Genomic DNA, 22,562 nt, shown 5'->3' with positions numbered 1-22,562 from the left:
TAAAACAAACATTCAAAGTGTGATACATACTGAAGGTAGGATTGTTTTTGTAATGGTGCAAGTTAATGGTTTTTGTTTTTACAGAAGAACAATGCTGGGACTACATGCGTTGTAACACTCTGCGTCCGTCAATCTGTGTCAAGGCAGCCCACTGACTCAGCCTTTACAAGGACCCTGAAGAGTAATGAAAATGCTGCTTTAAGCACAAGCTTACTGTAGCCTTTGATGCATTATGGAAAAAATAAAACAAAGGCTGAAACAAACCGTTTTGCAAGTCTTTCTGAAGTTTACTGGTCAGTTAAAAAGTACACTTATTGATCAAACAAATGTGATGTTTTTACTGCTTTATAGGTGCACACATTTGACATACTAGGAAGTTATAGAATAATGTATTCTGATACGGGTCAATCCACATATTGACCACCTCCATGTACTCCCATAAATGCAGTATAACCATTGTAAGTCATGAGGTTGAACAAAAGCAATAGCATAATAATATTTAAAGCTTTAAAGCTCATTCAGCTGAATGGCTTTTTTCAAATGTATTCCCGCTTAACGACTGTGACCTGCAGCAAATCAAATGAAGGGGACAAAACAACTGAAGAGATTGGCTGGAAAAGTTGGTAGTTTTATTGGTCATAAGGACATTGTGAACAATTATTCAGTATCTTGCTCGACCACGGTGGTCTTCTCGCTCACATAGATGCCGTCCAGGAACTTCCTGATGTCCTTCTTTTTGACCGTGGTGGCCTGTTGGATCAAGGCCGCTGAAAATTTAACAGAAAGGAGAGTGTGAAGGGACGATCACATGAGGGTAGAGGAAGCCTAATGTTACCACAACATGCTCAATGATTAAGGCCTGCAGGACATGAGCACTCCTAAATAGGCTTTGTGTTTTAGAAAACAACTTAGATTAAACAACTCGGATTATAGATGCATGCAGTGGTTTGGGTTTAAGACAAACCCTAAAGCTGTAGTAGAATAGACTCAGTGAAACCAGGTTGGAGATCTTGTGATGTCTCACAACAGAAACATGTACAGAGAGCTTTTCTTTTCACTAATTTGAAATCTTATGAACAAGCTAAATCTTCAGATTAGTTGATAAACAGTATAGCCCGTTAGATTAAAAGGGAAACCATGGAGATGCTTTGAAACAGAAAAAGAGAAACATGTTGCATCACCCCGAGACAACAGAAAGGAACTTGCAAAGACAGAGAAACAGATGAGAACACAAGGGAGGCTTCGACGGCAAGTCTAACCTCAATGAGTGCAGATGTATTTTTTACTGAGGGGCATCCACTACTGTTCCCTTCTCAGAAACGTAAACACCATCCAAGAACTTTCTGATATCCTTATTTTTGACTGTGGTAGCCTGTTGGATCAGAGCAGCTGGAACAAAAGGAGGTTGGGATAAGAAACACGTCACACATGGGATCACAATGATTACACAGGAGGTCGGAGGGAACACTGAGGAACGGTACTAGTGATGAGGAATGAACACTGGAGTCAGGAGGTAGAGGTATAATGACACATTAGGCTTTGCATTTCACATTTGTAATTAAATAATGACATGTTTGCATTTTAGCTTTCATTTGGTTGCGTGTTACCATGCACATCATAATTAACCAAGTCCTTTATAAAGCTACAAGTCAAGCAGTCAATTCAATTACAAACCCAATGCACTGGGGTACGAAGCCAAAACACATACGTCGGTCCTACTGAAACACTAATGTATAGCAGTGGGCATGGGGGGGGGGGCAGGCTTAAGATCTCCAGTAATTGTCAGAGTGTAAATGTGCTGTAATATTCTGGTAAGTTCAATATGTCCCAATGGACTTCATTCCTGACATAAAATAGCTGAAGTCAGAGGGTCTGAAAGGTATATCTGAAGCATTGTGGGTATAGTTTCGTTCAGAGCTCTAAAAAAATAATTAAAGTTATTTCTGCTGAATTACTCCCAACATATGCAACCTCCGCTTTAAACTGCAACAAGAACCATCAAGCGCTCTAACATGTCAGTCATAAAAATATATGTGAACCATCAATGTTAAGAGGGAGTTCTACTTTTAAATGGTAGAATAAAATACTCTGCCATATAATGAAAGAGTGCCAAACTCATGTTCAAGTAAATATAATAGTTCTGTAGCAAGGCCGAGGAAAGGATCAGACACTGATAAAACTAACAGCACTACAACAGCTACAGTTTCTGGGGAGAGGTAGCAGCCAATCTGCCGCCCTCATGTCACCAACAGATTTCCGGTGTTATTTGTTTACATCTGAAAGTAGACTAAACCAAGCTTGAAGGCAGCTTTGTTTAACTGAAAGTATATTGGGGATCCTGTTGGTCATTCAATAATGTGTAACACTTTAGTTAAACAAGTGTAGTCTGCGACAGGGGGTCCAATAAATCAGGATTTGGACTTGCAGACGGGTCAGGATATTTAACCTGCTAGATATCTCTCAGATGGCATCTTTAAAAAATGTACACAGTGATTGTTGACAAAAGCGAAAATGTTTCACTCTGATATGGAGTTTTGTTAAAGGCTAGGTAAATGAAAAATCGCTTTAAAAAACAACCTGTTCAGCTGTAGAGAAAGAGCGGTTACCTGAGTTTGAAACCAGCTCAATGTCGTTTCCCTCCAGGATCAGCTCGTCCTTCTGGGCAGTGGACACTGCACAGTTCACACCTGAAGGAAAGAGATTCACTTTCACTTTTCAGAATGGGATACAGCCTGCACCTCTGACAAACATAAAAAAAAGTACATGTAGCTCAATATTTTACAGAAAACACAATATTTTGATAACTTGCAGCAGACTCACCAGCCCTCATTCGGACACGGCGGATGTATTTCTCTCCCAGGAAGTTCCTGATCTCCACCAGAGTTCCAGTCTCCTGGATGACGACGTTGATGGGGAAATGGGCGTACACCGAGCGCATTTTGTACCGGAAGCCCTGCAGTCAGACAGAACCAGAGATGCATTCAGACAAAAACTAAATTGTTCAACCAACAATGGCCAGCCAGACACAATGATTACAGTACATGCTTATCCCATTGTAAAGTTGGATCTGATCTCGATCTGTACTCTCATCAATAAGGATGTGATTTCTGATACAACACTTTATTGGGGATATTTCAGCTACTATACCAATTGTACTGTGATATTATTCATTCTCAGAGAATTTGTGCTGTAAATTGTACAAAAGCCCCACTACACTAGTGAATCGTTAGTAATAATATTTACATTTAAAAAAATGACATGCTTGTTTGAAAAAATATTGCACACATGTATTATTTTTTCTTTCTGTTCCCTCAGTCTCAGTTTTGGAATGCAAACATACAGCGGCCTTTGAGTTTCTCGTGGCATGTTTTATTCAACCGAGTTTATAACTTAATCCTTGGTTAAAACTTAATGCATTCACAGAACAAGGTACACATTAAAAGACAGATCAAGAGTTAGTAAATAGATTTTCCAGGTGAAGTTCAATATGAATCAGAAAATAAACATTTTAAAATCGGTCTGTACTCACCAAGGTGACTCCCTTGATCATGTTCTGGACGTGGCTGCAGATGGTGCGGACCGTGGCCAACTCCTTCCTGTTACCCCACCATTTATCCACACGAAGCTGAGGATGACAGCATGGATAACATTAGTCTCCTTGTTTTTAATCAAAAGCTATTGGAAAACCTCTGGAATTTAGCTTTTTCAACTTGTTACGAGCCATTTTGAGATACAATAGCAAAAAAACTGAACATCAGAAATGCTGCAAGTAATATGCAGGTGTAAAAATATACATCTAAAAACTTCAGGAACTTTTTTTAAATAGTCAAAACAGCTGATCAGCCTCTCAAAGTGCAATGCTTTCCAACTTGTGATGGCATGTTTAGCTTTCATTTTTAATATAGCAAGAGCCCTAACGTTCTGAATGGTTATGGATCATGTCCATGCAGAATTAACAGGATAACACTTCATAACTGGGGGAAACAGATTACAACCTTTCGCATCACTTTTAATTTCTTATCTATAGTTTTTAAATTGTCCTGGTAATCCATTCAATGATCACCCAGAGACATGTTATCGGGCCTACACATTTCCATTACAGCCCAAACAGAGCCTTACCTTCTTCTGTTTCTTGCCCAGCAGACTGAGCTCCAGGTTGATGTGGTTAAACTCCCTGACGAGTTTGCCACGGGGCCCCTTGACAGTGACTGTCCGCCCCTTCAACCTCACCTCGACTGCAAAGAGAAAAAGCGAAAAGGAGTTTAGAAACCACACTCCACAAGTTAGGTTAAAAACGCATGTACCTCAGGAATTATCCTGGTAGTTTGCACAAATCATCTTTCTTACCCTTGTCGGGGATGTCCACAGTCTGACTGCTGAGAATGGTCTTCATTCTGTAAAAATGAAAAGATAACATGTGAGTTTATGGTCTGAAACTTGTTAGCATCATTTATTATGAGACATCTTCACTCTTCATAGCTACACTTCTATAATGACAGGGTGCAAAATATCCAGTGCTGACCCGTCATGTTGTGCTTAACATTACAGGATTATGTTTGAGTCAACAATAAAACGTGGTCATTGTAAAATACAGTATGAGCATCTCAGCACAGCCATACTGCTTTATCGCAACTAGCATTTGTGCTAATGCTAAGGGAAAGATACATTAGGCAATGACACCAGTGTTACCCAAAACAGGACCAACTCTAAAACATGATACTCAGAGTAATTAACAACTGAAACCACAAGAATACTGCACTCCAAAAACATAATATAGTTAAACGAGCTGCGGCCCTGAGAAGAGACATGGCAGCCAGGCCTCAGACAAACAGCGGTATCGATGAAAAACAACCAATATATTTCTTAACACACCGAACGTTTAGGCAAAATACAGCTTATGTAGTGTAAAATAACACTGCCTGCATCAGTTAGTTCACAGTTAAGCCAAAAACATGTTTAATTGACACAGATGGAGTTAGATAAAACTCGGGGAATAATTTTCAGCTATCCTCACCTCGCCGGTAGCAAAGGAAAGGGGGAAGGAAGGACGTCACGACGCAAATGTAGAGAACGTGCGTGCCGTCATCAGGCATAAATAGACGATTGACGAACCAACACAATTCGTAAAATATTGTAGCTTTAAATTGGAAAAACACACAAACGACCACAGAAAAGTAGTTTTGTGTCTTTAAAATTGTTTTTATTATTATCAATCATTTTAATTACTCAACTTTCTTTACTTGTATACATTTGTTATGCCATCTCAATAATTCAATCATTTTTAATATCTTTATTTCTTGCTTACAATATACCTGGTTTGTTACTAATTCTTATACAAATATAATAAATAACTCTTTAAGCGTATTGAATCAAGGTTGGAATAATCATGAACGCCCCAAGTCACAAAAAAAAAATAGATATTTATTTCTCACCAATCTGCCTTATTCACTTGAACGCATCACCAGACCAAAGCAGCCGATTGTGGAGGTTTGTTTTCAATGACAGTCGCTTGTAGCTAAAGTCATGGCGCTGCTCAAACAAAGCTGTTGTGTCGCCGGACGTTTCTCCACAAATCATCTGTGGATGAGTCCGAGATGTATCACACATGTGAGTATTTCAACTGCTCGAATATTTTACAAACACTGACGGTATGATGGGTTTTCTGTTATCGGCTAATAATAGTAAGCCTGCTGGTCAGAGGCCTTCAAGAAACGTGACGTATATATATTTTTTTTACTCAGCTGTAGTGACAGTAAGAAGGCTGTTCATAAAACTCCTCAAATAAAAGCTATGGTTTACTGACTGTATTGTTAACATGGATTGTATATACTGTAATCTATATAGTAATCAACAGTGACCAGTTGTGTAAAGAAACTAAGTACATGTACTCAAGTACTGTACCTAAGTATATTTTTGAGAGACTTGTACTTTACTTGAGTATTTCCATTTGTTGCTGCTTTGTATTGCTACCCCACTACAATTCAGAGGTAATTGATGTACTTTTACTCCACTAAATTGTATGTAATACCTTTAGTTACTTTACAGATTTGGAGTAATGATGTGAAATATAATCAACACTTAAATAAGACTTTAGTTGCACCTGGAGTAAATTCACAAGCTACCCTTGCGGTATACAAAGTCATTCAAACTAGCTACACCTTTACCAGCTTTAATGACGCTTTAATGCATCAATAATTATAATCAAAACATATGACATATATATATATATATTATTCTGAAATGGGCCCATCTGCATTATGAGTATACTTCTTTAAGTATCTTTAGACGCTAATACTTTTGTACTTTTCCTTGAGTAACATTTTGAATGCAGGACTTTTCCTAGTATTCCTAGACTGTGGTATTTCTACTTTTACTTAAGTACAACATATGAGTATATCTTCCACCTCTAACTAACACTCAGTCCTTCCTCTGCAGGTTTACAGCAGCACTGTGACTTCTGCGGCGAAGTCCTCCCCAGACAGGGCCGACAGAAAGAAGGAGCTTCTGGGTGAAGATGGGCCTGACCTACAGGACTTCATTTCAGGGGAATTATCCGAGAAAAGCAAGTGGGTCGAGTACAAAGGGAACCTGAAGAGAGACAAGGGAGCGAGGTGAGACATATTGCAGCAGTGAGAAAGTACACATTTTCAGTTTCTCCATGTGAGTGATGAGTGTTATCAGATGGGTTCAAAGACCAGATCAGACCAACACTTATCTAACAGACTTTAACTATGATAAGTCAACTGGTTTTGCTGTCATACCTTGAATGGTAATGTTTAGTAATGGCATGCTACCCATGTAGATCCTCATACATCTGACATTTGCTGGTTGAAATTGAACTTCTGCTCATTTAAATCTAAATGTAGTGACATATATATTTTATCCACAGAGAAAATACATCATTAAGTGATTAACTTTGCTAATGTTTTGTGACAGGCTGCGTCTTCCTCCGTGGCTGAAGACGGAGATTCCCATTGGAAAAAATTTCAACAAACTGAAGAACACTCTGAGAGACCTCAACCTGCACACAGTAAGTTGACAGGTGACGAGTTAAAGGGGACCTATCATGCAAAATGCACTTTTGTACATCTTTTATACATGAATATGTGTCCCCGGTGTTCCAGGGAACTCACCAAGTGTCAGAAAACACAACCCTCTCTATTTTCCTCCATACCCAAATCTCTAAAAAAGGGGCTGCAACGGATCTGATAAAAACTGATCCAGATTTGAACACTGTCCTGACGTCAGGACGGTGGCGCTACGGCTATTGGGCCAACTCCACCAATCAGGAGGAGACAGCCACGGCCATTGCCGTTCGAAAGCGCTGGATACGCTGTAGTACATATGCCAGGCCTGTAAGTGGCGCTGTAGTCTGCCACAAAAGCAGCGAAGAAGACGTGGTTACCATGGTTACCCTTCTGTTTATTCTCCGCTGTGGCTTTCTTTCTCCCTCCCTGAGGCAAGCGTTTGCTCCCGCTGCAATGCAATCCCTCCCCGTCGAGGCAAGCACTGTAATTCTCTCTGGTTAGTCCACCAGCAGATGACAAACACCCACCTCTCCGCCTCTTCCAAGGAACGAGGGGACCGTGCGGCAGAGTTTCAGTTTCAGTTTGTTTCGCCGGTCAAGATGTCCGTTAAAGTTGAAATCTTCTGGACAAAATTAGAAAAGTGCCGGTCAAAGGTCTTCTTTGTTATTTATTGAGCTTTAAAACAAATGAATAACGACTCTATATAATAAAACACGGAGGACGGAGATCTCTTTTTCTCCCCCTCTTCTGACAGCCCAGCAGCTGATCAGAGCACGTCTCCCCTCTCCTGCAGGGGGGCGTGGTCAGCAGAATCAGACCCACAGCAAACAGCACATAGAGCGAAATGAGGCATGGCTAAAATGCATGATCTGTTTGGTATTTTGAAAACAGAAACGTATAAATATACCTTATATAGGTATGGCCCTACAATATATCATTTAAATATAGCATGATAGGTTTCCTTTAAAGGAAGTATACGCAAAAGTGAGTGGAGAAATGTAATGAATGCTGACACTTCTAACTGGGGAGGGGGCATTTGCTTTTCCTGTATCATTTGATGGATGTTCACAACAAATGAATACAATGTTTTATTATTTTTTGATTTAACACATTTTATTCATACCTGTCAGAGCATACATTTCAGATATAGTTGCTGTCTCCCCCATGGTATGATATGTCAAATAGTCTTCATTTTAACCACCTTTTTGTTAAAAAAGGAAATAATCTCAACATATTTGACATTGTTAATGAAAACAGAGAATGGTGCTTTGCTAACATGAGTCTTGACTTGCAGATGTATTAGCTAGAAGCTAAATTAGGTTAGTCACTCAGACATCTGGATATCATATGCATAATAAGTGTTTCCTACAACTATATCCTTCAAAATACTTCGACTCAAGTCAAGTGATGAAGAGAGTTTTACCTTGGTTTCTATCAAATGTCTAAACTGCATACTAAAATTGCTTTATAAGAGGTGCTATCTATAGCTATCTATATATAATTTTATCACATTGGAGCCAAGTCCAACATTAATCCTATGTTAGTTCTTGTGCACCTAAAAACTGTGTGTGTGTGTGTTTTCTCAGGTGTGTGAGGAGGCCAGGTGTCCTAACATTGGGGAGTGCTGGGGAGGAGGAGAGTACAACACAGCCACAGCCACCATCATGGTAAGTGTCCGGGCTCACTGTGGCATCTTCTGCATCTACATTTTCCTGACGGTATTAGAAAAAACGAGCTGCGGCCTTGATGACTGTGTGAATGATTTGTCAAAAATGTATGTAACTTAGGTTTTCTCTCTCTCTTTATATGTAGCTGATGGGGGACACATGTACCCGGGGGTGCAGGTTCTGCTCTGTGAAGACGGCCCGTCGGCCTCCACCTCTGGACCCCAACGAGCCCTACAACACAGCCAAGGCCATCGCTGCCTGGGGACTGGACTACGTGGTCCTCACCTCCGTCGATAGAGATGGTAATGGCATCCTAACTTAATGCATTTAATTAATTATTTTCCAGGTGTTGCTTAACACTATTGCTGCTTATGAAACTTATTTTTCAAGGAAACAACCTGGAAGATAGGCTGATGTACAATTATTATTTATTCTGGAATTTACATTGGAATGTAATCCGGATGAATCAGTTAAACTGCTGTTTTTATAAGATTCATGTGCAGGCTGGGTTTATTAGCAGTATCCTTACTAAAGTACTTTCTATTGCACTCATGTCAACAACACACACTGTGAGTAACAGACCATATAAGCTTTACTATTAATCAATTAAAATTAAACATTTGTGTTTTCCAACAAGTCAGGTGACTTATAAATCCACAAAATATGTTTTCAAAACATTTGTTATTTTTTCAGATTTCTCAGAATACAGCATTTCTTTGATCAGATTTAAAAAAAAAAAAAAAAAAAGGTTTGCAAAAATATAAATGTCCACAAAGTTTTGTCAGCAGGGATGTTCTCTTAAGTCATATTTCCTTTAATTTCCAGACATTTCTGATGGAGGGGCAGAGCACTTTGCTAAGACCGTCTCCAACCTTAAGGAGAGGTATGATCTCTCATCCTTTTTGGAATCAGATTCAACATTTTAGTTTATTAAAAATCTGTGCAAAGTGAATAAATAATCACTTTTGTGATCCTCATCTCAGGGACTCCCGAATCCTGGTTGAATGTCTGACCCCTGATTTTCGCGGTGACCTGGCAGCAGTGGAGAAGATCGCCCTGTCAGGGTTAGATGTGTATGCCCACAATGTGGAGACCGTGCGAGAGCTGCAAAGGTACTGACTGTGCCTCAGCATATTGCCTCTGTCATATTGACCAGTCCTTTACATATTGGCAGAAGTCAGAAGATGAGCCTCTGATCTCAGTTTTAACATTAAGAAAAGCCTGATTGCTGTGAATCCATCAGCTCTCTGATTGTAGTGCTCAGCCATCAAGCTAAACAAAAACAGGGTTTTTGAATAATGAAAACATGTTACAGATGTGTCATTATAAATTGCTTAATGAGTATTTTTGTCCTAAAAAGGAAACTATGAACTATAAACTATGTTTACAATGATGTGTGTGACACTGACAATGTGGCCCTATTATTGCATGTTATTTTTTATTTTACAATACTGGAATTTTAAAAGCTGCATTATTCATATTTCATAATTTTTAAATATTTGAATGAAGTAATAGTATTTATGTTTCTTGTCAATGCACACACTGACCAGTAGGGGGCACATCTGAGCTGTTACTATAAATACCACTAGAACTGCAGATGTGCAAAAGAGAAAAGACCCAATGGATTTGATGTTTATTGAAATAGTTAATTTAGGGGTATATCAATGTACCTTTCTGATTATATACTTCAAACAAGATGTCCATCTGTCCATCTGTTTGCAGGTTTGTGCGTGACCCCAGAGCGAACATCGACCAGTCTCTGAGTGTCCTGAGGCACGCTAAGAAGGTGAATCCCTCTGTGCTCACCAAGACATCCATCATGCTGGGACTGGGCGAGACCGACCAGCAGATACACAACACCATGACTGGTGTGTACATGATTTACTTATTTACTAAATGTTGATGTTAGAAGAGCCTGGAACTTAAGATTGTCATTGCCAACAACTACACAGTAGAACTTGTTCATATGACGGTAAATCCGTTGAATCCCAATTTCCTGACTCACTGTTCTGGTGATGTTGCAGAACTGCGAGAGGCAGAAGTGGACTGTCTCACACTGGGCCAGTACATGCAGCCCACTAAACGCCACCTAAAGGTAAAAACATCAGACTTTATAATGTATTCCAGTATACAAGGTAACAGTACTGAAATAAAAATGCACATTTGGTAATGATTGCACATTGTGATAACGTGTGTTTGGGTTTAGGTGGACGAATATGTGACTCCAGAGAAGTTTGCCCACTGGGAGAAGGTTGGGAATGAGATGGGCTTTGTTTACACTGCCAGCGGGCCCCTGGTGCGATCCTCCTACAAAGCAGGTATGAAACACACTCCACCCTGTCTAAAAAAGACCTTAATCCAGTGGCACAGGAAGACATAATTACATTATAAAATAATAATAACCGCATGCTGGTTTAAATAATCGATTCGTCATTGAAATTATTTCCATGCAAACATTGTAGTAAATGCTGTTTCCAGATCTCCAAATATGGAAATGTCCTGCTTTTCTCTGTTTTATATAATAATAATAATAATAATAATAATAATAATAAACTGAATAACTTGATGTTTTAAAAACATTACCCTGGGACTCTCCGCTTCCAAACGATAATTTTAGAATTGATAATAAAAATAATCATTATTTTGACAATTGAATTGGCAAAAAAATCAAGTTGAATACTAATGAGTTCATGCTGTTCATGTCTTTCAGTAAGATAATGAAGTAGTATGAAATAAAAGTTAATGAAGATTTGCCTTTTCGTCATTTGGGGGGAATTAAGATTATTGGAAAGGATCCTGGCTTTGATGCTTTTCAACTGTGAAACTAAAATAGATAATCTAGCCAGTGCTTTATTGCAACAGGAAACATTTATAACTATCATTAACCGTCATGGTAAACATAATATGCGTCCAGGGGATTGTGTTTGTTCATGAAGTTCGTATGGGTCAGACAGAATATATATCATTTGTCATCTATGTCTTTTATCTTTACAGGCGAGTTCTTTCTGAAGAATCTACTGAAAAAGAGAAACACAGATATCGCCATCGGAGAATGAAAACCACCAAACGAGCAGCTGCTAGAGGCTTGACCCCTTAGTCCCTACCTATACCTACATACTTATAACAACAAAATCAGCGTATCTCCTGCTATACCATAATGAATCTTTGTGAGCTTTACACATGAAAAACGTTCAACATTAGTAGTAACAGCATGGTGTGCAAGAGAATACAGCTGGTGTAGAAGTACTGAAGTGTAGAGGGACCGTTCTGTTCCTTTTTTGAGCTTTTGTTCTCTCCTGTTCACCCGTAACAACTCAGGTCGTACATTTTAGTGAGGGATCAAAGGGAAAGAGCAGCAGTTATCGGGCTGCAGATCTCCAGATAACCTGGGCGCAGCTTTTGTTCATGAACCGCTGCCAGGAGAAAATACGACCTGGTGTTAACAAGAGCTGTAATTTGCCATCTCTGCACCTCGGGCAGCTAAATCACATCCCCCCCTGCCCTCAGGGGCCTGGACTTCAGGAGCAGAGCCACTAATCTCTCACCAAGCTCTGTTTATGAGCCCTTTGATGTCCGATGCTTCTGGACACATTTAATGAAGCGGTTTTTTTGGTCGGAGGGTTTTTGCAGCGACTTAAGATCTGCTTGCTGAAGATATGTACAGTAACACTGTTTTTAAAATTCTATGACATTAAAAAAAAGTATTTGTTGGGCCCAAATTGACCTTTTGCCAAGTACAGAAGTAAAGATACATTCTTTTTCTACAATCTGTATCTGATGAAAAAACAATTTGGGTTCAAACTATACTTTTTTTTAAATGTGAAAAATGTAACTTCACACATGGTGAAAAAAAGTGCGTATATTTTGCAGATAAATTCTTTGGACAAAATAAACCTTTAAAATGTACATACAACTATCAGTGCACATTGTCTTGTTTCAATTATGTGTAATTTATTTGTGTTCTTTCCATCAATTTTGAATAATCAGGCACACATTAGGAGATGTCACATTTTATTGTAGTAAAAAAGTCACTGATACAGAGGACAATACTGATTAACTTACAGTTAGATGATTTATAAAAATACTTTTATAAAAATTGTTTTGCAATTTAGCAACAATACTTGATTACATAGTAAATGCTGTAAGAAAGTAGACGGTGCATGTATAACTGCATCTAAAATGTTTTCATTGCTATTTGACTTAAAAATAAAACCGTTTATCATTGCTTTATCCCCTTTATCATTGCTTTATCCCCTTTCTACAGACCCAAACACTTTTTGGGTCACATTCACACACATTTGTTCTAAAGGCTCGACCTCCTCTCAGACCGACTGCAGGGAGCAGCTGGTCACGCTCTTTCGGCCTTTTTATTTTTATTTTAAAAAGGTTAACAGGAATGTGGAGGTGAGGGAGGTTTAGACTTTGGGTTTCTTGGTGGGAGGTTCAGGGGCGGGGATGCTGCGACAAATGGCTGCGGCGGGGGTGTAGGGGATCCGTGCTGCGACCACTTTCTTACCGATGGTCTCGACCTGCAGAAAGAAAGACAGTCGTTACTTGTGGCACTCGGTTTACAAACGTTCATTTTGATTATGTATGAGATGTGAGCAGCGTGGTGTGTGTGTGTTGTGTCCGCTCACCTGGAAGCCGATGTTCTGAAGGTGAGCGTGGAGATGGTCCAGCACTCTGCGGCCGTCAAATATGAAGGCCGGCTTCAGCATCTTCTTGTAAATCTTCTCATAGTCCAGCTCCTATGGTGGAATTAGAGGAGAATGATGACTTTAAGGATTTTTTTCCCCCCAAAGATGAAGCCATTTATAAGATGGTAGGACTCAATGTGTGATTGTGACCTTAAACATGTCCCACTCGGTGCAGATGACCAACGCATGGGCCATCTGGCAGGCCTCATACGGGTCAGTGGTCACCGTCACCAGCTCCGACACTGAAAAGAGAAATTATTTTGTGAGCTAGGATTCAAATAAGTAACAACAAATAAGAAGTTTTACCTTTAAAAACATTACAAATAAAACCAAATAGCTAAGGGAACTACTAAGGTTATCCTGATTTCAAACTCCCTCCTAAATTGAGTTACTAATGAATCACTCAATAACAATCATTGACCATAATGGCCAATACAAATTGCTTCAAATGCGACCGCCAACTTTTTATTATAACTGATCAATCCGCCAGATATTTCTAAATCATTCAGATTGGAAAAAGGTGAAACAGTAATATTTGGAACGACACCAGAGAATGATCCTCATCGTGTGCTATTATATAATTAACCTTGTGCACACTTTTGATTGGAACCTTATCAATCATTTATGTTTGCAATCTTTGAACTGCAAATATTGCTCAACAATTGCCCTCCGGGGGAATAAAGTTATATCTTATCTTAATCTGGCATTATTAACAATTTCAGGGGCTGGAGCTGCAGATTCATTGCCATTTCTAAATGTGACAGCTCATTTTCAAAACACTGAATACTGTATGTTATCGCAATCTGAAGTTCCAGTCTTTGTTGCATGTATTTGCCTTTGTCTGTCTCTTTTCATTTTCTGCACACTCCCTGCTGTTTCTTATGTAAAAAATTAAAATAGATGAAAGGGTGCGTTTGAACCTTGGTAAATACATGCACGCACGCAAACACACACACACACCTCTCTGTGGGTTGTCCTCGGAGATGTTGGGCTGCGAGAGGTCATGAATGATTTGCTCCTTGAGGACTTTGGGGTCGTAGATGAACAGCTTGGCTCCCTCATCCATCAGATACTTAGAGATGTAGATACTGGACGACTCCCTGGATTACACAAACACACACACACGCACACACACTTTAATTTAAACTCTGACCAGAGCCATAGTTCACCACAGCATGTTTGCAGTAGTGTATCACACAAACAACCCCAGGTTAATAATTAACATAACAAAGCTGTTGGAAAGAAATATGAAATAACTGGGAGTTGGCAAATGTCTACAAGGGTGTGAGAAAGTAATTACAAATTAATCGGCACTAACCTTGTGTCACCCGTGTCTTTTTTGAAGGAGAAGCCCAGCAAAGCAATCTTTTTTCCAGTAACGGTGTTGAAGAGGCAGTCAATGATCCTGCAGGCAAACCTCCGCCTTTGGTACTCGTTCATGTCGATCACCTGGAAACATCATAAATAAAGCAATAAACCACTAGAAGATGTTGTTTACAAGGACTTGAGAACATTTAGTGACCTAAAGGAAGTTACTTTGAACTTTTATAGAGTGGTTACTAAACATACCTGGCAGTATTTAATAAAAAAAACACAGCAACATAAATATAAAATGTATTGATGATAAAAAACAACTTCTCCGCCACGCATTGTAGTATTGCAGCGACATTAATTGCGTGGTGCGAGTAGCAAGGCTATAGCATCAAGCAGTGGCTGAAAAGTACAGAAACCAGGGATAACCTTTCCTTTTTTTTGTACAGTGTCATGAGAGACGGAGAGCCAAGTTTAGCCTAATTTTGGTGGTTCAATCAAAATCAAAAGGCAGATATTTTTGGCACACCAGGCGCGAACGGACCGCATTCTCTGTTTACTGTTTGTTAGCTATGTTTCTTAGCTTGTACAGTTCCTAAAAAATAGCGGTTCTCACCTGCTGCCAGTAGGAGGCGACCTCAGGCAGGTTGAGGACCTCGCACAGGTAAACCAGATTCAGCACATCCTTCTGGAAACAGCTTCCACCAAAACCTGACCAGGGTGTTAGAGAAACAAAGAGACAGAAAGCAACACTTAATCTGAGTTTAAATTAATCAGACTTGACATAGACGCTCACTTTAAACCTGGCTGAGTTTCTTACCTATGCTGGCTTTCAGAAACTTGCTCCCTATCCTCTGGTCCATCCCGATGGCCTTGGCCACCTCCTCCACGTCGGCCCCGGTGGCCTCACACAGAGCACTGATGCTGTTGATGCTGCTGATCCGCTGGGCCAGGAAGGCATTGGCTGCCTACACAAGCAAACACCAGGTTTTTCTTTCAGATTGTTCATGCGAAAATTACATAATAATAGAGGAAACTCCAAATAATATAAAGTAAACAATTCAATTAGGTCACTTTTGGCTCATTTATCACTATGCCTCTGTTACGCATCCTACACACGGTTCCGGTGCGAGCTTCAGCGGAGACGCTTCCCCTTCACTTTGAATGGGGTGACGTCACGCTTTGCCGAACTGAATTGTGGTTCCGTTGCTTTGCCTCCGTTGCTCACGGTGAAAGTTGAGAAAAGTTCAACTTTTCAAGCGTTGAAGGAAGCGCCAGCCAATCAAATCATATGCCAGTACAAGCGCTAGCCAATCAAACGCGCTCTTTGTGTGTCCGGGGCGGGAGATTAATGTGATTGGTTGTTGTTTGTTAACCCCAAGCGCCAGACACGCCCACCGGCAACCGTCAACCCGACGGAACCGCGTCGTAGGTTGTGTTACTGATTGTTGGCCCCATAGTGCAAGTAATTTAAATATGTGGCCTGAGAAATTACAAAAAAGCATTTTTCACAATTTTCTTGACAAAAGAATAAAGTAATTTAATAAAAATTAAACATTTTTTTTTGTCCGTTGCCGCCCAACACTCACCAGTTTGGACAGCTCGGACGACCATGTGTTGGTGGTGATGATGCGATCTTTAGGGACCCAGTGTTCATAGACGGCACACAGCGCTTTGATTGCCCTCTGACCTTCAGCTGTTTCGTCTCCACCAATCAGGACACGGTCTGGCTCCTTCAGATCCCGCACTGCTGTTCCTTCTGCAAGGAACTCTGGGTTGGAAAGCACCTAAAAGCAGCGGAACGAGAACTTTAGAAACTTGCAGATCAACGGATACAGAGTTGAATTCTCAGACAATCTTTCACACCTGTAGGTTGAGGCTGGGCTTGGTGTTGGCATCAAATATCCGACGAATGCTCTCAGCCGCTCGAACAGGGACGGTGCTCTTCTCTGTGACGATCTTGTAGCCATCAGACTGCTCGACAATCCGCCGAGCACACGCCTCGATGAACTTAAGGTCAGCTGCACGACCCTTGCCCATCCCATAGGTCTTAGTTGGGGTGTTGACCTGTGGGGGGAGACCGACTCCAATAAATTCACTTATGTGTCATTAATGTCGGATTTATTTCTGTAGCCGGTCAAACTGTGTGTCAGTATGTGTGTGTACGGCGATGACTCACAGAGATGAACACAAGGTCTGCGTCCCTGATGGCTGGGTCTATGTCTGTGGAGAAAAACAAATTTCTCCCTCTGCATGATTCAACCACTTCTTTCAGACCCGGCTGGAGTGAGAGGAAGTGGGAAAAAAAGACAGGGAGGGTGTGTCAGTGAATTTCTTGGACAAACATGGCATAAACAGTTGAAATATAATACGAGTTCTCCATGACTACTCATTAACTGCCCTTTGCGCTAGTCAAGTCATGATGATGTAATACTTTGTGGCTATGGTTGACGTACAGAGGTTGCGAAACCAAACAATCTGGAAGTAATTGTCATTTATCCCACAATGGAGCAATATTGTACAAAAACATGAGCTGGACAAGATGCCTAGCTACATCAGCTTTTTCAACATTGTTAAGAAATTCAACAAAGAACACAGGCAACTCCTTTAAAAACAAATGGCTCTCAAAAGAAGATATGAATATAAGGAATTATAACAAATAAGATATGAGCCCCTCCCTGTTGGAAAGTTTGATTAAAGCTGTTATAATACCCTCAGCTCAGTGTCTTTGAGTTATTCCATTGATATATTACCTCGTATATGGGCAGAGTGTCTGAGTTCCAGGCTTTGATGCGAGACTCATTGACGTCCACAACGGTCACCGTGATCTCTGGACACATGTGGGCGATCACACTGCATGTCGGGCCTCCTACATACCCCGCTCCAATGCAGCAGATCCTTTTTATCTGAAACATCTGCAAAATGTAGAGAGAGGAACACGGTTATCTACAGATATTAACTTATATTAACTAATTATAGCCTGACAGGTTTTTTGGTAACTGTACTGGATTGAGAGTTTTAAAAACATCCTATAATGATCTATCGGCCGATGCTTCTTTGTAAAGCATGCCTGAAAAAAACGTTTGAACACATTCTGAAATAACCACACTGTAAGGTTCAATGTTGTAAATACCTGTGTAAAATTAAATGTACTTGAACAATTTCTAATATTTACATTTAATTGTGCACAGAAAAAATATATTTTACAGCTATACTATGGAGACACACATGAACACAAATACGGAGAAATCATATTAGAACATATTAGTTTCCCTGAACTACAATGGGATATAGTCATGAGCAAAATTATTAGGTGTTGGACATAAAGTAACAAATCTGTTGGAAAACATTAAACAACATTTTGGTTACAAGTGGACCTTCACAAGTCTGTACCCTTATTACTGAAGCTCAAGGTTCAGAGAAGCTTCAGAGTGAATTGTGAAACGTTGCCAGTTAGAGAATCCAGTTTGTTAATGACATTGAATTAAGTGGTTATATAAAGTGAAGAAATACCAGTCTCTGTATAATATTTCCTCAAAATATTTCACATCACATTTTCTACATTTTGAGTTAGTATGTGCTGGTTATTATCAATTCAGAAGAGCAATTGTGTATCATGATGATTTTGCGATGATTTAATTGAAAAAGTTAAAAAGGTAATTACACAGATATTGCACAGGTACAGTCTTGTACATTGCACTGTTGAGGAACCTACGATCCAAGTTTATCATACATTACACAATTACACGTAGTTTTGTATATGTTATGACAATAAACCTATGAATCTTGAGGTAAATATATAAATATTTTTGATACAGTATCTGAAGTGAGAACATTTTGCCTGACATATTGCCATCTGTTCTGAATAAACGCCCCGTTTTACTTTATATGTACTTTAATTAAACGTATTGCCACTTTAACATTAGAAATGTAATGTAGTGATTAACTCTAATCTTCAACACATTTTTTCTTTGATGATTTAAAACTATGTTTTATAAACCTTCAAGAAAAAATGCCAAACATGTAGTTATTCCAGCTTAATTATAAGAATATGCTGCTTGTCTGTGACAGTGTAACTCAATATAAACGTTAGTTCAGTTTTGAATTATAGGTTGTTCCAAAGAAATGTTACGACATCATCTTGGGCTTAACAAATTGATAGAGGAAACTTGCCCATTCATTGACAATGAAAGTAGTCATTCGCTGAAGCCCTATTCTGCAGTCCGTATATTTAACTGTGATAAAAGTGTCTACCTTCTAAATTTTACAAGGAGTAGGAAAGCTCCTTCAGAAATGTTAAGCTTGTTTATTTCTAACACTTTGATCTTCATTATTAAACCCTGCTGTTCAAGTCTTGCTCACTGACTCGTCAGTGTTACACTACCAGTTGCACCGTCACAGCCCTGCAGAAAACTGGAAATAAAGAGCCTTTCATTGCAGATCAGCCACGTCTAATACGGATGTATAGTGACCTTTTATCCCTGTTACCTTTCAGCTACTTCACGGTAGCAGTGCTGCAGAGGAGGTGTCAGCGTTGGTAGGGTACCAATACATTACACATTAACAGGACAATAATTACGGTAGTTTACATCTTTCATAACGGTGACTGAGCAGAGTAATAAGAAACAAATGAATGGAGGTCTGTGTTGAATGAAGCAGCTAGCTAGCAGTTAGCTTACGTTACATTACCTTTGCCAACTCGACAGTCAGTCAACTTGAAGAATGCGCAGATTATGTTAGCTCTGTGTCGAAAGTCTTCGGTTCCGCAGCCGGTGATGGATTAAAAACCTATAACCGTCTTTAACTAAATGTAAACTTGTACTCGTTGATCAAACTCACACCATCAGGGTCTCTCACTCAACTTTTCCTGCACTACCTTTACCTAAACTGAGGTACTTCTGCAAGTAACGTTACCTTACAGCCTATGGATACCACCTCAATCAGCAGGACGCCCAGCAGCAGCTAAGAGACACTTCCGGTGCGGGGTTTTCAGAGTAAAAGCACCAAATCGCATTACGCCCACAATCTGCAGCATTCACACACACACACACACACACACACACACACACACACACACACACACACACACACACACACACACACACACACACACACACACACACACACACACACACACACACACACACACACACACACACACACACACCAATAATAAACATATGGACAGGGGTTACTATTTAAAAAAAAATTGCAAATGTATTTGGGAACCTATCCATGTGAACATATTTTGGGGGTGGACCTCAAATCCTCTAAGGGGGTCCGGGGGCATGCCCCCCCTGGTAAGATATTTTTTTAATTTTGGAGTTAAATGCATCAATCTGGTGCATTTTGAGGGGAAAATAAAGAGACTAGATCTATGGAAACACCCATATGAAACAGATGCCACATCATGTAGACAGACAGTCACCCTGTGTGAGGCAAACCCACATTTGCGCAGCGTTGCGTTCACAATAGCCTACATTAAGGCCATCGGGAAACCTCCCGGCCCTCCCGATGGCCAGTCTGGGCCTGCCAGCAGCCCTCTACTCGCTACAAGCTTAAATATGAAAACATAGCCGTGGGAACATGTTTCAAATGGGGGGTGCTGTGCGGATGACACCAGGGCCGGTTCTGACCAATTTGCTGCCCTAGGCAAGATTTTTGCTGGTTCATTTATATCTTATTTTATCAGTTAACATTTATTTATTCATCCATATTTTTTAATCTCTCCAGTTTTAAAGGATATTGTTGGTTTACTGTCCTATAGTATACATGTGCCAAGAGCAAGGACTGTCTTAGGTAAGACAGCTTTTATGTGCGCAGCTCCACTTGCTTGGAACAATCTTCAGCAAGAATTGAAACTGAGCAATCTCATTCCTCTGCATGTTTTTAAAGCTAGGCTAAATGAAATGCTCGTTGATACTATGGGTACTTGTAAATGTCTATAACTATGTAAATGTATCCTGTAAATATAATGTATGATGTCCTTTATTGTTTTATGTTTCATGTGGAACCTATATGCTGCAGGTCTCCCTTGAAAAAGAGATCTATGATCTCAATGGGACCAATCTGGTTAAATAAAGGTTTGAAATGAAATGAAATGACATTGGAATGATTTCAAACCTGTTTTTATTGATCCTAATAATTATAAAGGTGTGCCTTGGAAATATTTGTTTACATAAATTGTGATAAAACCGTTTGAGACACACTGAGATAACTTAGACTAAAGTGAACTATCTAAACAGTCCTTTACCTCACTGAGCCTCTCAGGGCAAATGGAAAATGTAACCGGGGTGAAAAGGGTGTTATCTTTACTTAATTATGAATGTGAACAGTTGTATCAACAGCTTTTACAATGTGCTGCTGACTGCTGGAAAGTGGTTTTACTTTAAATATATTTCAAAATACTGCTGCTGGTTTATAAAGCTTTGAATGGTTTAGGCCCAAAATACATGTCTGACCTACTGCTAAATTATGAACCATCCAGATCTCTCAGGTCTTCAGGGACTGGTCAGCTTTCTGTCCCCAGAGTCAGAACTAAACATGGAGAAGCAGCATTCAGTTATTATGCTCCAAATATCTGGAACAAACTCCCAGAAACCTGCAGGTCCGCTGCAACTCTTACTACTTTTAAATCCAGGCTGAAGACTTTTCTTTTTGCCGCTGCTTTTAATTGAACTATTCACATCTTAAACTGTAACTTTTATCCATGTATTTTTTCTTTTAATGTTTCTTTTATTATCTTTTCTTTTTAATGACTGATTTTAAATGCCATTTTCATAATGTCTTCCATTTTTGTAAAGCACTTTGAATTGCCTTGTGTTGAAAGGTGCTATATAAATAAACATGCCTTGCCTTGCCTTGCCTTGCCTTGCCTTGCCTAATGTATTTGTTTCATCCATTGTGCTAATGCAGGTGGGGCCGACCAGTTATACAAGAGGTAGATAATAGCTGTACTTTTTTTTAATGAGCCACATGCCATGATGCACCAACATAATTGTATTGTTTAGACTGACATTAAGAACTTGAATCAACTCATTACAGGGCGAGAGAGTGAGAGAGTGAGAGAGAGAGAGAGAGAGAGAGAGAGAGAGAGAGAGAGAGAGAGAGAGAGAGAGAGAGAGAGAGATCAGACAAAGTGATATGAGTGATAGTGAAACGTTTTAACTTTCATTTAGCAAAACATAGCGTGAAACTTTACATGCAAGTTTCAAAGTAACTTCCTGAAATGTAATTGTCTGCGGTGTTTTTCTAAAAACAAAACAATGAGGTAGATACTAGCTGTCATTTTTTTTAAGGAGGGGCAGCTTGGGCGTATTGTTGTACATAGCCGCGGGAACATGTTTCGAATGGGGGGTGCTGTGGGGATGACACCAGGGCCGGTTCTGACCAATTTGCTGCTCTAGGCAAGATTTTTGCTGGTTCATTTATATCTTATTTTACCAGTTAACATTTATTTATTTATTTATCCATATTTTTTAATCTCTCCAGTTTTAAAGGATATTGTTGGTTTACTGTCCTATAGTATACATTGGAATGATTTCAAACCTGTTTTTATTTATCCTAATAATTATAAAGGTGTGCCTTGGAAATATTTGTTTACATAAATTGTGATAAAACCGTATGAGACACACTGTAATAACTTAGACTAAAGTGAACTATCTAAACACTCAGAGTCCTTTCAGGGCACATGGAAAATGTAACCGGGCTGAAAAGGGTGTTATCTTTACTTAATTATGAATGTGAACATCAAGGCCGAAATCTTTTTTTTTTTGTATTATATTTGTATTATATTTCCATTTAATCTTGTGGACGTGCAGATTCCCTGTCCTCCATCAGGGGGTGCTGCAAGCACCCTC

At 39.6% G+C, this 22,562-nt stretch overlaps 3 protein-coding genes across 3 annotated transcripts; 1 reads left to right on the top strand and 2 right to left on the bottom strand.

Annotated features, from left to right (window-relative positions):
- Positions 1–603: 603 nt before the first annotated feature.
- On the bottom strand, positions 604–4,508 carry rpl9 (ribosomal protein L9). Its single transcript, XM_034120320.1, has 7 exons — positions 4,348–4,508; positions 4,120–4,235; positions 3,530–3,625; positions 2,821–2,953; positions 2,607–2,687; positions 1,260–1,389; positions 604–767 (listed from the first exon to the last, which is right to left on the bottom strand). The coding sequence occupies exons 1-6, from the start codon at positions 4,415–4,417 to the stop codon at positions 1,283–1,285; spliced, it is 603 nt and encodes a 200-aa protein (XP_033976211.1). The 5' UTR covers positions 4,418–4,508; the 3' UTR covers positions 604–767; positions 1,260–1,282.
- Positions 4,509–5,464: 956 nt separating this feature from the next.
- On the top strand, positions 5,465–12,601 carry lias (lipoic acid synthetase). The gene is made up of 11 exons (XM_034120319.1): positions 5,465–5,607; positions 6,436–6,611; positions 6,937–7,030; positions 8,615–8,695; positions 8,841–8,997; positions 9,521–9,578; positions 9,679–9,807; positions 10,418–10,563; positions 10,720–10,790; positions 10,902–11,013; positions 11,690–12,601. Exons 1-11 carry the CDS (start codon positions 5,524–5,526, stop codon positions 11,749–11,751), a joined length of 1,170 nt encoding a protein of 389 aa, XP_033976210.1. The 5' UTR covers positions 5,465–5,523; the 3' UTR covers positions 11,752–12,601.
- A 90-nt stretch (positions 12,602–12,691) lies between these two features.
- On the bottom strand, positions 12,692–19,659 carry ugdh (UDP-glucose 6-dehydrogenase). Its single transcript, XM_034120318.1, has 12 exons — positions 19,393–19,659; positions 17,457–17,618; positions 16,883–16,984; positions 16,570–16,770; positions 16,293–16,490; positions 15,524–15,671; positions 15,320–15,414; positions 14,711–14,841; positions 14,353–14,492; positions 13,543–13,634; positions 13,333–13,443; positions 12,692–13,224 (listed from the first exon to the last, which is right to left on the bottom strand). The coding sequence occupies exons 2-12, from the start codon at positions 17,616–17,618 to the stop codon at positions 13,111–13,113; spliced, it is 1,494 nt and encodes a 497-aa protein (XP_033976209.1). The 5' UTR covers positions 19,393–19,659; the 3' UTR covers positions 12,692–13,110.
- Between the last annotated feature and the right edge of the window lie 2,903 nt (positions 19,660–22,562).

This window comes from Trematomus bernacchii, unplaced genomic scaffold, assembly GCF_902827165.1.
Source record: "Trematomus bernacchii unplaced genomic scaffold, fTreBer1.1, whole genome shotgun sequence".
Taxonomy (NCBI): Eukaryota; Metazoa; Chordata; class Actinopteri; order Perciformes; family Nototheniidae; genus Trematomus; species Trematomus bernacchii.
This window is presented reverse-complemented; position numbering and strand designations above follow the sequence as displayed.

Bases quoted from the DNA above. Each gene is read 5' to 3' on its own strand.
- rpl9 (XM_034120320.1), bottom strand. From the start codon at position 4,417: ATGTTATCTTTTCATTTTTACAGAATGAAGACCATTCTCAGCAGTCAG. The intron at 4,236-4,347 runs GTAAGAAAGATG...TTCTCTTTGCAG, and splicing joins TGTGGACATCCCCGACAAGG to TCGAGGTGAGGTTGAAGGGG. The intron at 2,688-2,820 runs GTGAGTCTGCTG...TCTTTCCTTCAG, and splicing joins CCGTGTCCGAATGAGGGCTG to GTGTGAACTGTGCAGTGTCC.
- lias (XM_034120319.1), top strand. From the start codon at position 5,524: ATGGCGCTGCTCAAACAAAGCTGTTGTGTCGCCGGACGTTTCTCCACA. The intron at 9,808-10,417 runs GTACTGACTGTG...ATCTGTTTGCAG, and splicing joins ACCGTGCGAGAGCTGCAAAG to GTTTGTGCGTGACCCCAGAG. The intron at 10,564-10,719 runs GTGTGTACATGA...GTGATGTTGCAG, and splicing joins GATACACAACACCATGACTG to AACTGCGAGAGGCAGAAGTG.
- ugdh (XM_034120318.1), bottom strand. From the start codon at position 17,618: ATGTTTCAGATAAAAAGGATCTGCTGCATTGGAGCGGGGTATGTAGGA. The intron at 16,491-16,569 runs GTGTGAAAGATT...CGCTGCTTTTAG, and splicing joins AGCCCAGCCTCAACCTACAG to GTGCTTTCCAACCCAGAGTT. The intron at 15,415-15,523 runs GTAAGAAACTCA...CACCCTGGTCAG, and splicing joins GTTTCTGAAAGCCAGCATAG to GTTTTGGTGGAAGCTGTTTC.